The 14,760-nt window shown below is 34.3% G+C and overlaps 2 protein-coding genes across 4 annotated transcripts; one reads left to right on the plus strand and one right to left on the minus strand.

Moving 5' to 3' along the window:
- Positions 1–1,255: 1,255 nt before the first annotated feature.
- Positions 1,256–4,729, plus strand: LOC104108428 (F-box/LRR-repeat protein 12). 2 transcript variants are annotated; one of them, XM_009617449.4, is made up of 2 exons: positions 1,256–1,364; positions 3,061–4,729. In XM_009617449.4, exon 2 carries the CDS (start codon positions 3,349–3,351, stop codon positions 4,519–4,521), a length of 1,173 nt encoding a protein of 390 aa, XP_009615744.1. In that variant the 5' UTR covers positions 1,256–1,364; positions 3,061–3,348; the 3' UTR covers positions 4,522–4,729. The 2 variants fall into 2 exon arrangements, with proteins under 2 accessions (XP_009615744.1, XP_009615745.1); XM_009617450.1 differs by lacking the exon at positions 1,256–1,364 and adding an exon at positions 1,371–1,792.
- A 4,223-nt stretch (positions 4,730–8,952) lies between these two features.
- Positions 8,953–13,683, minus strand: LOC104108429 (peroxisomal membrane protein 13). Of its 2 annotated transcripts, XM_009617452.4 has the most exons (6): positions 13,495–13,629; positions 13,214–13,282; positions 11,732–11,962; positions 10,494–10,828; positions 9,699–9,791; positions 8,953–9,539 (listed from the first exon to the last, which is right to left on the minus strand). In XM_009617452.4, the coding sequence occupies exons 2-6, from the start codon at positions 13,239–13,241 to the stop codon at positions 9,327–9,329; spliced, it is 900 nt and encodes a 299-aa protein (XP_009615747.1). In that variant the 5' UTR covers positions 13,242–13,282; positions 13,495–13,629; the 3' UTR covers positions 8,953–9,326. The 2 variants fall into 2 exon arrangements, with proteins under 2 accessions (XP_009615747.1, XP_009615746.1); XM_009617451.4 differs by lacking the exon at positions 13,214–13,282 and having other exon boundaries at positions 13,495–13,683.
- Positions 13,684–14,760: the final 1,077 nt, after the last annotated feature.

Consider the following 14,760-nt stretch of genomic DNA (forward strand, 5'->3'; position numbering starts at 1 on the left):
CTAGCAAGATATAGCTCTTCTCCTACACGGAGATATGAGAACAGGATTAAGCCTATATTGCGATAATTAAAGGGAAGTCTTGATATGCGTTTGTTTTATGCTAACAAAGGTAGTGCAGATCTTGTTGGTTATGCAGATGTCGGTTATTTATCTGATTCCTATAAAGCTCAATCTCAAACCGGCTACGTATTTACATGTGGAGGTACTGCCATATCATGGCGTTTCACAAAGCAATCTATTATTGCTACTTCTCCAAATCATGCTGAGATAATAGTTATTCATGAAGCAAGTAGGGAATGCGTATGGTTGAAATCAGTGATTCATTTCATTCCAAAATAATATGGTCTGGAATGTGATAAAAGACCCACAATTTTATACGAAGACAATGTTGCATGCATAACTCAATTGAAGGGAGGATTTATAAAAGGAGATAGAACGAAGCACAATTCACCAAAATTATTCTACACACACGATCTTCAGAAAAATGATGACATTGATGTGCAACAAATTTGTTCAAGTAAGAATCAGGCAAATTTGTTCACCAAGTCTTTGCCTACTGCAATCTTCGAGAATATGGTATACAAGATTGAAATGTGAAGGCTTGGGTATTTGAAACAATTAGGGAGAGTAAAGTATGCATTGTACTCTTTTTCTCTTGCCAAAGTTTTTTCCCACTAATTTTTCCTAGTAAGGTTTTTAATGAAGCAACTTGCAATGTATATTGCTCCTATTACATAAGTGTACTCTTTTCCCTTGACTAGGATTTTTTCCCATTGGATTTCTTTCTAGTAAAATTTTAACGAGGTACATTAAGTGTTATAAAAATATTATATTGTGGGTGTCCATTTGGTACTCCGCTGTAAATAAGCTTCGTGAAGAAGCTTATCTATATTGGACCCCATCATAAATAAGTTTATCTAGTTAGTACTCCATTGAAAATAAGTCTCCCGAAAAAGCTTATTATTTCGGTACTTCATTATGGACAAATATTAACCCTATGGAAAATTATCTATAGCTTACACAATAGTTTCCTTTTATACGGTATAAATTCAGTTCATTATATATCAATGTGAAGTTGAATAACATATCAATCTACTCTCTATACTTGTCTTTAGTTTATTTATTTTATAATCTTTATTTTATAACAAACAATTGTTGCATTTTCAAATAATACATGAGTATTCTTTTAAAAAAAATATTTTCAGTTTTTAAAAAATTTTAAAAAAATTGTCAAACCCACTCATCTACTGTAGATCAAAACCACACTCGTCAATTAGTCATCATCTATTACGTGTTTCTCTTCCCCTCTTCCATTCTATACATTTCCTCTTCATTTTAGATCATCCCCTAATCTGTATCGAGAGGTACGTTCTTGGATCTTTTCTTTTTTGTTTTTAAGCACCTTTTTATCTTCTCAAATTGGATAAGCTTCTTGGGATTTTGTTATGGTGAATGATAAATTTCATCGGTATATGAATTAGTAAGATTTAAAGAACTTGTATTTTTATAGACCCCATATTTGGCAGATGTTGCAAATCTTTATTTTTCGTAGTTGATTACGAAAAGGGTATCATAATACCAAACTCTTAGTTGAGGATTTAACAACTCCAGAACAATTGTCAATGTGCTGGATTTTATGTGGTCTATTTGAATTGTTACGTGAAGAACAAATGCAAGCTGTAGGACTACTTTTGTATATATTTAATTCAAATTATCTGAATCTGACCTCTTCAAAATTGTTTTCTTGAGCCGAGGGTCTTTGGAAACATACGTCTCTACCCCACAAGTAGAGGTAAGGTCTGCATACATTTTACCCTCCCAGACCCTACTCTGTGCGATTATGCTGGGTATGTTGTTGTTGTTGTCAATTGTCTGAATCTGCAATGTGATACAAGGATTCACGGACGATTCGAGCTTGGTTAAATCTTTCTATTGGAATATGTATTACCCAAGATAGTGACTTATTGTAGTGAGGGGGACCTCAAAGCTACCTGTAGTTTACGAAAATTTCCTTAGAATAGGTATAAAGGTAATCTGCTAGGGCTGTTATTTGCCGTTCTTGTAAGTTGAGCTTACTTCAAATTTGATTTCATCCGTCAGCTATATTATTAGGATTCATGATGAATTGGCTAGTTTTACACTTGTTGTCAGCCTATTTCAACCCCTCCTCCTTTATCCAGGCTTGAGACCGGCAATGTGAGTAAGGTCACACTAATGGAGTTCTACACATATTGTGTGCATGTATCACACTCTTCTTTGATTCTCCACCCGATATAGTGAAACCCTTCAAAATATGATCCACACATATTCTTATCCTTGAAGGTATTGCATACATGAGTTAGGAATTTAACTCCTCATCCTACCTTTGAGGATGCACCTTCTATACAAGCTATCAGCAAGTGTGTCTGCAGGATAGTTAGTGCTTTTGAAGCTCGTTCGCCAAGATACGTTGTACTTCTCTCCTAGTTGAGGCATTGTTTGTGACACAATTATGTGTGCTGATATGTGTGGCTATGTATCCCAAGAGTACATTTCAAGACTTCACAAAATGTGGGATCCTTTTTCCATATCCAAATAGTCAAGGGGCGAGATAGTTAAGCATGCACATCAGTATTGTAAATATTCTTTATCCTCACTAAGATGTGCATGGTATTATTTTGAGATAATAGCTCCTGATGCTTTTGTTGTCTAGCTATCCCTTGGTATGCATGGAGGACAATTAGGTAACTTTCCTTAACGGCTTTTAAGCTCGATTACTTTTGCACTTTCTTGGATCTTTTGAGGTAGGTCGGTATAATCTATCAATCTTATGGGTTTTCCAATTACATTTACTAGTACTGCAGAATTTTGAGATTATGCATTCATATTGAAGTGGATATATGCGCGCATGATGCATCTTAAAATTATATTGACATGCTTACAATTTACCTTTGTTAATTTCTTAAAGCTTCAAAACATTTCAATATAAACAAGAGAGAAGATATCTCATGTGTGGTATGCTTAGTGATGTAACTGCTGTATAATGTCAGCTGATATGCGATTTTTCTTATTCTTTTGCAGTGGTGGTTTGTGTAGCTAACCTCTCAAGTTAACTTCCTCCAATCATTTCGCTTTTGGTATTGGTTCCGAATACGGTAGAAGGTATAGATAAAACCAACAATGGCGTCTGTTGACATTTTACTCAGGTTGACGAGTAACTACCTTCCTACTTCTGGGGTACCTTGTCGTTCAAAAATCAGACTTTTTTGCCATAAGTTAGAAACCTCTTCCTTTTAACTAGCCTGTCTTGATAAGATTGTTGTGAAGTTTCAAGCTTCACATCTTCACTGGAGTGTTAGCTTGGTAGAAATGGATAGTCCATCAGATGACTTCTCTGCACCCGTCATGCAGCTTCCAGACGATTGTTTACTCTGTATTTTTCAACACCTTGATTGCGGACCTGACCGTGAGTCATTTGGCTTAACATGTCGTCGTTGGCTTCAAATTCAAAATCTGAATAGAAGATCTTTACAGTTCCAATGCTCTTTAACTATGCTTAATATTTCCTCGTTATCTCAAAATAACACCCAAATCAGTACATTCCAGTTATATAGGCTTCTGAACCGTTTCCAGCAACTAGAATCATTGTCCCTCTCTGGATGCACCGAGCTTCCAGATTCGGGTTTGGCTTTGTTGCCACCTCATGGATCAAAGCTGCAAAGTCTTAATTTAGACTGTTGTTTTAGGATAACTGATAATGGTCTTTCTTTTGTGGCTTCTGGCTGTTCTTCGTTGGTAATACTAAGTCTTTACCGGTGTAATGTTACAGATTATGGGTTAGAGGCCTTATCTAATTCTTGTGTAGCTTTAGAAGATCTGAATCTTTCATATTGCCCTCGAATCTCTGATTATGGCATAAGAACTATTTCACAAAAGTGCCGTCATCTTAGAGCTATCAGGATATCCTATTGTAGAAACCTAACCGGTGCTGGCTTTCAAGGATGTTCTCAGACTCTGACTTATTTGGAAGCCGATTCATGTAGGCTCGAGCCTAATGGAATACGGAGTATCCTAAGTGGAGGTGGACTTGAATATTTGAGTGTGTGTAACTTGACCTGGTGTATTCATGTCGATGGTTTAGTAGCTATTAGTGTCGGATTTGCTGCAAAGTTGAGAGTGTTAAATTTCCGGTTCAGCAGAACGATTGGCGATAATTGTATCATGGCAATAGCAAAGGGTTGTCCATTGCTTCAGGAATGGAACTTAGCATTATGTCATGGGGTCATGATAGGAGGGTGGGAATCTATTGCATCACATTGTCATAACTTGAAGACGCTACACGTTAATCGGTGTAGAAATCTCTGTGACCGCGGATTGCAAGCGTTGAGAACCGGCTGCAAATGCCTCTCCATCCTTTACATTACCAGATGTTCTCAGATCAGTGCTGTAGCATTGGAGATTTTTAAACTTGCCAGAGGAAATGTAGAGGTCAAAGAAGAAGAAATAATGTGTATTTGCCCTCAAGGAGCCTTTCGGTTTTAAATAGGTGGCAACAATCTTCAAGATTCTTGTGTATAATTTCTTATGTTTTTTTTGTGTGCCTCATAAGCAAAAGATGATTTGAATAATGCATGTATACAATTACAATAAATATTGCTCTACAAATTGCAGAAACATTGTTCATTCCCCATCCTCTAAGGGTATGGATTCATACTTTATATTCAACGCAGAACAGTTGTTTGTTGCTGAATACTAAAATTTAGACGCCGTGAGTTCTGAGTTGAGAGATTGGATGCTGAAAAGTATATATATATATAACTCTATCTATACTTGCTTTTTTGCACAGTATTTGGTCCCAAAACGCTGGTTCGGCCGAACATGTGAACCTATGGTTAAATCCACTACTATCCACCTTTGTTCCCTAGGTTAAATGTGTTCGGCCATGTCACTTGTATACTGTGATTGAATGATCTTAGATTCTATACCACAAAAAAAAAAAAAAAAAAAAAAGTACAAAAGGGAAAAAGTAAAAGCATGATGCTTGATGTTCTGTTAAGTGCATGGAAAGTATCCTTAAAAGATCTTTTTTCATTCTTTTTCAATGTAAGTATGAAAGAAATTACGATGCATTATCAACAAGTTACAAGAATCATGTAAGTATGCAAAATACATTTTGAATGCCTTAAATCTATTTCTATTTCTATTTCCTATACGATAAGTGGGAATAACCAGGCAGCTCATGGTCAACATTTCTGCCCGGCATAAGGGTATTTTTAGAATTTATGGTTCAGTTGTATTGCACCTTCTGCTTCAGCGACTTGACCTTTTGCTGTGTTGACTGAAAAACCAACATTATTTCCTCTAAATCCCATGGCACTCTTATACAAATTCACATGAAAGTGCCATGCTCATAAATTCTCGTGTGTCCATCTTTATCTTTTGGCACGCTTTCAAATGTTTTCTTCTTCAACGTGAACTTTATAAAAGTAGTACTTCTACAAAAAAAAACTCATTGTTTGTAAACTTGATCATTCTTTTCTTCATTGTAAATTAAATTTTTTCCAACTTTAGCATATTTGTTTGTAAAATCTTATAAATAAATAATAGTAGGTCCCTTTTTTGCGTAAACAAAATAAGCTCATTTTGTAAATTAAAATTAAATCTTTTATTTTCATCATTGTAAACTAAAATCGATCTAACTTTAGCATACTCAACTCTAAATTCTTACGAAAATAATAGTAAAAACAATTTGGGTAAAATTTTTTGGCTAGAGTAATAGAGTCAATCTAAGGTAATAAAGAAAAACAAGCACTATCCATTACTATGAAAAATGAATAAATAAAGAAACAACTATATAGTATTTTACTAAGCTTTTCAATTACTATAAAAAAAATAAGGGGTCCTAACTAAATTGTGTTAATTATTATTATGATAGAAGAAGTATTTAACAAAGGATTATATACTATCACTATATTTTTCACTTACCACTAGAAGAAGAATAGGTTGCAAATAAATTCTATTAATTCACAAATGAAGAAATATAAATGCAAATGTATATGGCCATTCTTCTTTTCAATCATTGGGAATGAATATGTTTGTTAAATAACTTGTGTTCATTGTTAGTAGGACAATTGGAGAACCAAATAGCTAAAGTGAATTGTTCAATAAAACTTGTAAACTTATGTGATTGAGTCTTCGTTCTTGGAGAGTACATATCTTGTACCTGAAAGGGGATTGAATTTTTTATATATTAGAATCATAATTTAGCTCTAAAATATGAGAAAAGGAAGCTTAATAAGAGTTTGACAAAAATCTCAAAATAAATTTCTTGCCTAAATGTGTCGCCAAATCTTTTATGCTATGGATAAAAGAAATATTTATCTTGAAAATATATTAAAATTGCTCTAAATGAATTTTGTATTTAAGGTGGTAACAAATATTTTATGTTATAAAAAGGAATCTTTAGTACCAAGATTAGCACAATATGAACATCAAGCAAGCTCTTTTTAAAATTTATTTTTTAGCTGATTTAAGATTAACTTTAGGATTCTTCGAAGACGAACTCTTAACCAAAAAAAAAAAAAAACAAGACCGCGTATGTATAATTCATATATATATTATATGTATAATCATGTATCATTAGTATATAATTTATATATGCCAACTAAAGGAAATAAATAATGAATCCGACCGTTTATTTATATGAAGATCCCAAAAATTATAATTTAATATTGGAATTTTTTCATTCCTATACACTATTTGAAACCTTATTACGAAAAATGTCCATGTTTTGGTATTTACCCGACCTAAACATATTTTAGTTACAAAATATATACAATCCACCTTAAAAGGCTCTCAATCTATTATTTATGCCTTCAATAAAGAGATTTAGTTACACCCTTTTCTTTTTTTCTCTCCTCTCTCTCCTCTTACAACAAACAAGATCAGTGAGCACGACTGAGGCATTTAAACTCTTCTGAACATGAAGAACATAAACATCAACAACCAAGAGTAAAAAAATCTTAATTAAATACTGACAGGAGACCATGCTTAAACCCAACAAAGAAAATCTTTAACGGAAAATGGCTCAGTTTTCATGCTTAAAATCACAATGTTAATTCTGAAACCTATCTTTTGATGAAGAAAAGCATCTCTCCAGATTGAACTTATATTTGGGAATTTAGAGAATCTAATCCCTCAGATCTCGAGTACCGTCACCCTCTCTTTCTCCCTCATGGCAAAATATAGAAATCACCACTCTTACTACTTCATGGCAAAATATACATTCCCAAAATCAACCAGCCTTTGACAGGAGAACTGCTAACTGATATAGAGAAGAGATATGAAAACAACAATAAACCTTTTATCTCACACCCAACGTGCCAGATAAGGATTAAGATAAAGAATTTAGGGGGCATTGCTCCAGCATGTGCTACTCCTTTGGGCTAGAGGCGGAAAATGGTTAAAACAGTAACAAACATGCACGGTATAAATGGGTATGGGTGAAGATTTATACAACTCATATATAATCCATTTACCCACTTCGTCACCTATACATCCACCGAAGGCAAGAGGAAACTTTATCTGGGCAATCGTAATTTGGATATAAGCATATACTTAATTAGACTAGCACGTACAAACAGAACAAGATATACCTATTAGTACAATTTTATAAAGCAATTGTGAGACAAGTAAATTTCTTTTGTATATTTTATTTTTGATTTAAACATAATAATTATATATTATATAACTTATCTACACTTTCATACACTATTTCTACCCATTTAAATACAACTACAATATCATACAACTTAAATACAATTTTTATACAAATTTTATATAATATGTCTTTTGTATATTTTGTATCTAATTTTTACATAGTAAAAACAAATTTCATACATAATAATTATATATTATACAACTTATCTACAACTACAATATCATACCACTTAACTACAATTTTTATACAAACTTTATACAATATGTCTTTTGTATATTTTGTATCTGATTTATACATAGTAAAAATAAATTTCATACAACTAATTATATATTATACAACTTATCTACAACTTATCAACAACTTTCATACATTATTTTTACCCAGTTATATACAACTACAATATCATACAACTAAAATATAATTTTTATACAATATTGTTCAACTTTCATACAATGTTTAAATAAAAAATATATATATAAACAACAGAATAAAATTTTTCTACAATTTTACTACAACTTTACTACAATTTCGTAAGTATAATGTACATCATGTCTTCTTCTTCTTCTTCTTCTTCTTCTTCTTCTTCTTCTTCTTCTTCTTCTTCGAGTTTCAATCTGAAATTCAGCCAAAATCAAGTCTAATCTTCACCAAAACACCCTCAAAATTGAGATATAAACTCCAAACAATATTCCCAATTGCTTGCAACAACACCCAATCCAAACAAATAATGATTTTTGAAAACTCAAATTCGAATTCAAAGCTTCAAAGCTTTTTAATGGTTGTCAATGGTGAACACCAATTGTGCAACACCTTCATCTCTATATTACTGGAATTTCAATAAGCATGGAATTGCTGATCTCTTTCCCTTTACTCTATATTACTGGAATTAGGGATTGAGAAATAGAGAGAGACATAGAGACCCTTTGCTCTACATTACTGGAATTAGGGATTGAGAAATAGAGAGAGACATAGAGAGAGAGAGCGCAAGAGAGAGAGAAAGACGGAGGGAGAGAGAATAAGGATGTGAAATAATTGATTCATAATATAAAAGGATACTCATTTAATTCCTAAAGTGTATATGATTGGTAAATTTATATATGTGATGTAATTAAATTGAAACTTGAGTAGGGAGAGTAATAAAATTTCAAATAGTGTATAGGAATGTAAAAATTCCTTTTAATATTTAATATATGCTTATTGGGCCCGTGCTGCTCCTTTACTAGTATGTAAATAAATGAGGTTAAGAGCATGTATAACAAAGAAGATAGCCGTTAAGTCATTGAAGACTTTGCAATTGGTGGATTTACATAAATCTTGCTCAATGAAGCATTTATCACCAATCAATAGAAATCACACACCATATCTATAAAACTATCGGATCATCCCCAAACTTAGGGTGCACATTGATCAATAGACTACAATCCCCCACAATTTGGCAGTCCCTACGAAATTATGAGAGAGAGATTTTTCTCATTTAAATGCAGCAGGCCAATCTCTCACGGTAGATCGGGTTTACATACGAGTACACCAGCATAGCTCTTATCAATACTTTAACTTTCATACAGATTGCAGCCAGTTATCATTTGCTTCTGATGGTAGGTGACAACTCAAAGTTAACTACTAAGGATCATTGTGCATTATCCCCCCACACATTGTCCCAGCCAGTACTTGGAGCAGCCTTAGGCCCCTCGATAAAGTTCTGATTGCCATGAGGATGGTGCGGACCAGGAAGTGCACCAGGGCCCGGGGGATGAACTTTGTTAGGCTTTGTTTTGACACCAAGCAATCTCAGCACAAATCTAGCCAACTCTCCATATAACATTCCTGAGCGATCAAACAGCTGCAAAAGACATTTTAGTGAAATCTCATGTCATATATCCTGAGTGCTTTTCCACAAATTATTAGGACAGTAGAAATACATTTCTAAAGGACAATGAAATGAAGCACTAGTTACTTAAAAACTGTTGGGATGCAAGGGCAGTTGTAAGTGAAGATATACCTGAAGCAGTGCCGACATGAACATGTGAAATGCCTGGGTATTCTGGTCTATCAACATTGCGACGCGGCCAAAGAAAGTTACAACACCTTGCATCTACATTATTACAATTACAGGAAGTCAAACAATTAGTTATCAAGGCCAAAAGACATACATGATGTCTATAAAGTAAAGACTAATACCCTATGTTACTAGTACTTTCAATAGCACCAGGTACCAAAGAACAATCCTCTCCTCACACCAGAACCCAAAATACAATACGTAAAAGAACTCTTAATTTCATTTAAATCTCCTTGAACTTTTTGATAATTCAAAGGGGGCCTCAAGTTCTTAGTCATAGGTATTGACAAACCTACTAACTGCAGGCAAGAAAATCACAAATGTCATATAAGAGAGATTACACAATTTATAAAGCTTAGCCTGTATCTTATTATCAAAAACATTAAGGGATCTAACTAAATTTTTTTGGGATAAACTGGGGTCTAACTAAAAGTATCTCATTACAGAAACCCAGGACTTGCAAGAAGCCATTGAGATTTCACAAGCCTTGTTAAATTTCTATCCTTCCCTATGTGATTCCATCTCTTTATTTTGGAGGCCTTGCTCCGTTACCCATTCACATGCACCTAATATTAGTCTATTATGCAATCCAAAAACAAAAATTCAACAAGAAGGCCAATATAGGCTTTACTTGAAATGCAGGTCAAACGAGGGACTTATGCAAATCAAAGTCATTTTAGGCGCCCCAAAACAAACTTAAAGAACAGAAATAGATTATTTGGTACTGTTAGAGCTTACCACGTGCATGAAGGAAACCCAGAAACCCGGTGGGGAAGATGGAGCACCAAAGGGATTATTTGGATCTTGGTCCCCAAAGCCGCCCATGCCACCCATGCCACCCATGCCGCCCATGCCCATGCCCATGCCATAACCCCCCATTGAGCCACCAAACCCACTATTATACATTCCTCCACCACCGTACATGCCACCACCTGCAAGTCCACCATAACCTCCTCTATACATACTGTTTCCATACAAACCACTTCCGTATGTGCTTCCATAGCCACCGCCATAAGAAGAACCATACATTCCAGTTCCATATCCAGAATTATAATTCATCCCTGTATTATAACCTGCATTATGATCAAATCAAGCAAATAATCAGATCAATACTCTTTATAAAAGGCCTCAGCTCCTCTTACTTCAATTTCAATTACTAACTTCAATTACTAGATCAAAACCTTCAACAATCAAGAAAGTCCTCTTCAGTGTAAGGGGAAACGAAAAAGAGTATGTCCATAACAACATTTAGATTTGGCTAGGTAAACACACAGATGCTATTTGTACTTCCAGGAATACAGAGTATAAAGAAGAGTAGGACTTGGGTTGCATACATCTTATTGCCAATGAATCAAAGTCAAGTAGGCACTTCATCCCCGAGAATAGATACGTAAGATAGAAAGTAATACTAGCAGAATGGATGCCAGTTCCATGGAATATTCAATCAGAGGTTAAGGCAATTTAACAGGAGCAATGACTAAGATGAGTACCAAAAAAAGGATAAGTGGGGCAGTTTGAGTTCAGACTTCGATAACATTATAATGCTTTTTTTAAACAAGGCAATCTTATAATGCATGCAATAGAATTACACAGTAAGTCAAATCAGAATATATAAAGGAAGAACTTGCCTAGTTAATGATGGCGTGCGTAATAATAAATCACTTATTGCGTTATGATAATGAAAAATCACATGCATGCTTCTAAAGCCGAGATCATAATACACATCACTAAATAAGCAGTCTTTGATGCAAGGGGGACAGCATTTGTGATATCAAGAGTGGACCTTAAGGATGTAAAGGACACTAAAAAACCATAAAACAGCTGTCCTAGCATGAAAGACATACAATAGTGTCTTTGAGGATTAAAAATGACATGTTTGAAATCATAGATTTCTGGATGGTCAACCCGCTAACTGGAAACACGAAACACACACACAGAAGAGCGAGAGGGAGAATGAACTAATAAACATCTTATACCTCCGCTACCGTAAGTTTGCTGTTGCTCCCAAGGTCGAGGAGGTACAGGCCTTGCAAGTGTGCTATTATTAACAGTTGTATTCCTATTAGCAGTTGAAACAATCTCACCAGGCCTGGCTGTTCCGGATGCCTCTACTACGTCACTCGTGTTACCAGAAGAGGGGGGCTTAAAAGGTGTAGGGCCCGAAGAGGACCCAGCTCGTTCCCAAGGTTTCGGAGGTGGGCTATTACCTGCCGTGGAAAACAAATATTAACTCAATAATACTCGAAAGTAAAAAGTGGAAAAATGAGTTAGTCGAGAGTAGATTGCCTCCGTGGAATCTAATCAAATACAACAAAAGTACTTACTAGGAATGCCTAAAATTTCTTTAAGCCTTGCTCTTATAATAAATAGACAAATCTACTGTGAGAAACCAGTAACATTAGATAGCCTTTAAATGTGGCAATCTATTTAACCTGACCAAAATAAATACATAGCAACTACTATTGTAAGAAACTAAGACCAAACTTTAGAAGAATATGAAATTCCGTATGCTTTCTCCCTAATTATTAATTCTATAAAGAAGTTGGTTTTAAGATTGCAAAGTATCAGCTGCTAGAAGTAGCTACGGTATGTGTAATGAAGTTGCTTTAATTTAGTTTTACTACTTCTAATGATTAATGATCAAATTGTAGGGCACACAATTATCTTATCACATGCAAAAATATGACCCCGTAAATACATTTTAAATGGCTAACGAATGGCTTTAATGGTATTTCATACCAACATTTCCTCTTTGAAACAACTCAAAATTTTTGCCACGAACCCTGAGAGCAGCTCAAATGCAAAAGTGTCCTATCAATTAATCAACTATGACTTAATCCTAAGCTAGTTGTAGTCAGTTATATAATCCCCAATATCTGTTCTGCTCCAGTATGATCAATTACATTCCAATGCTCAATAATTTGACCTTTTACACTCCTAGAAGATTGAGATTTCCTAGGAGGAAAGTTAGAGGCTTTATCAGAACCACATTATATATATGTACGGTAGACAACACCAATCTTAACAACTAAATCTAAGACACTAGAAAATACAAAAGGTGCAAAAAAATCTGTCTCAAGTGGGTAAAGGCGTTAGATTGAAAGCAAACCTAAGCCCCAATCTCTGAACTAATTTCCAGTATGCAAGAGCTCCAGCACAATTCCCATTCAAATTCATCTTGATCGGAACGAAAAAGGACACATGAATTCGATACAATCGAAAAACTTGATCCCAAATTAGTCAGTCTCATATCCGCTCTATTCTGGTCTAAATTATTCCAATACCAAATAGTGATGTGACTTAGCAGCTAGAATGGACCATAGGAAACCAGAGTTCAAATCAACACCAACAACTACTATACATTAGTCCCAAACAAGTTGGAATCGGCTATATCAGAGTTCAAAAAACTCAACAAAGGCAAACATAAATAAATAAATAAAAATCGTAATTCTTTCCACCTGTTCCATACATGTGCTGGTGACACATAACAAGTATCCAGTAAATTATCAAGGTGCACACAAGTTAACCTGAACACAAAATTAAGAAGAAAACAAAAACTAGGTAATTCTTTGCGAACAGAGTTATCCGATACATGTGCCGGTAATAAATAACAAGTATCCAGTAAATTAATCAACGTGCACACAAGTTAACCCGAACATAAAATTTAAAAAAGAAATCACTTCACAAACACAAAATTAAATCCACCAAAAAAAATCGCGATACAGAAAAATATATTAACCTGACGGCTGAGGTGGTCCGTTATCCATCAAATGGATAGATCAGAAGAGGAAGAAGAGTCGCCGGACGACGACCGATGCGACGGAGAGAGAAAGTAGAGAGAGAGAGAGAGGAGAAATAATTGATAAGGGAAAATTTTGAAGCTAGAATTAATATAAATTTGATTTTATCTGTAATTTGTTATTGCGAGGACCAAGAAAATTCGTGTGACGTTTCTTTTTGGTTGTTATGGGATTTTCGAATTGACTATTTTGCCCTTTCAACCAATAATGACGCGGTGCTGTGGTCGGTGTGGGCTAATCTTTTTACGGATTTGGGCCGAAGTCAGTTGGGCTATACTTGGGATTGGAGACTGTCGAAGGGGAAGTACGTAAAAGTAATAAAAAGAAAATGACACTGTATTGTAGCTCTCAAAATAATAGTTATATATATGTATATATTTTTGGCTACCGAATATAAATAGTTTTTGATATGGGTTAAAAGTGACAATACCCCTAAAATTTTCATGTGGCACCCAATTTTGCACTACCCGTTAAATTTGCACCCACTTTTAAAAACAAAATTAATTGATACTCAATTTTTGGATAACTTGAGACACAAAATTTTCTCTTCTTCTTTACTATTGTTTTCTTCTTCTTCTTCTTTGTGCTTAGAGTTTCTTCTTTTATTTCTTAGTTTTAAAATGTGCTTGTTAGACTTGTTGTTGTTTTGACAATATAATGATTGAGATTTGTTCTTTATGAAATTTGAAAGTTATATTTTAGTTTTGAGCTTATTTGGGGTAAATTTCGACATTAAATCGTATAATGGATTGTTTAAATTCGAAGAACAAGTTTATGTTTCATAACTTAAGATTCGAAATCTGAAGTTGCATTCAATAGATTGAACTACTTAATATTCGAATTTCTGAAGTTGCATTTGGAAGATAGAAAAACTTTAGATTTGATTTCTGAAGTTGCATTGAAGAGATTGAGTTACTTAAGATTCGAATTTCTAAAGTTGCATTTGAAAGATAGAAGAACTTTAGATTTGATTTCTGAGGTTACATTGAAGAGATTGAACTACTTCAAATCCGAGCAGATACGATTTGCAAAATATTATGTAATACGAGTATAGCTTCAAGGGTGGGTCCAAAAGTGGGTACATATGAAAATTCACAAACAACTATTCTTAGGGTTGTTATTTAGGAATTAACCTGTACTTATTTTGTCCTGAAATTTAAACTAAATTTTTTTAATCTTAGGACAATTCATGATATTTATGTCCT

Source organism: Nicotiana tomentosiformis, chromosome 2, assembly GCF_000390325.3.
Source record: "Nicotiana tomentosiformis chromosome 2, ASM39032v3, whole genome shotgun sequence".
Taxonomy (NCBI): Eukaryota; Viridiplantae; Streptophyta; class Magnoliopsida; order Solanales; family Solanaceae; genus Nicotiana; species Nicotiana tomentosiformis.

Bases quoted from the DNA above. Each gene is read 5' to 3' on its own strand.
- LOC104108428 (XM_009617449.4), top strand. From the start codon at position 3,349: ATGGATAGTCCATCAGATGACTTCTCTGCACCCGTCATGCAGCTTCCA.
- LOC104108429 (XM_009617451.4), bottom strand. From the start codon at position 13,522: ATGGATAACGGACCACCTCAGCCGTCAG. The intron at 11,963-13,494 runs GTTAATATATTT...TTTCCACGGCAG, and splicing joins CGGACCACCTCAGCCGTCAG to GTAATAGCCCACCTCCGAAA. The intron at 9,540-9,698 runs GTATATCTTCAC...TGTCTTTTGCAG, and splicing joins TCATGTCGGCACTGCTTCAG to CTGTTTGATCGCTCAGGAAT.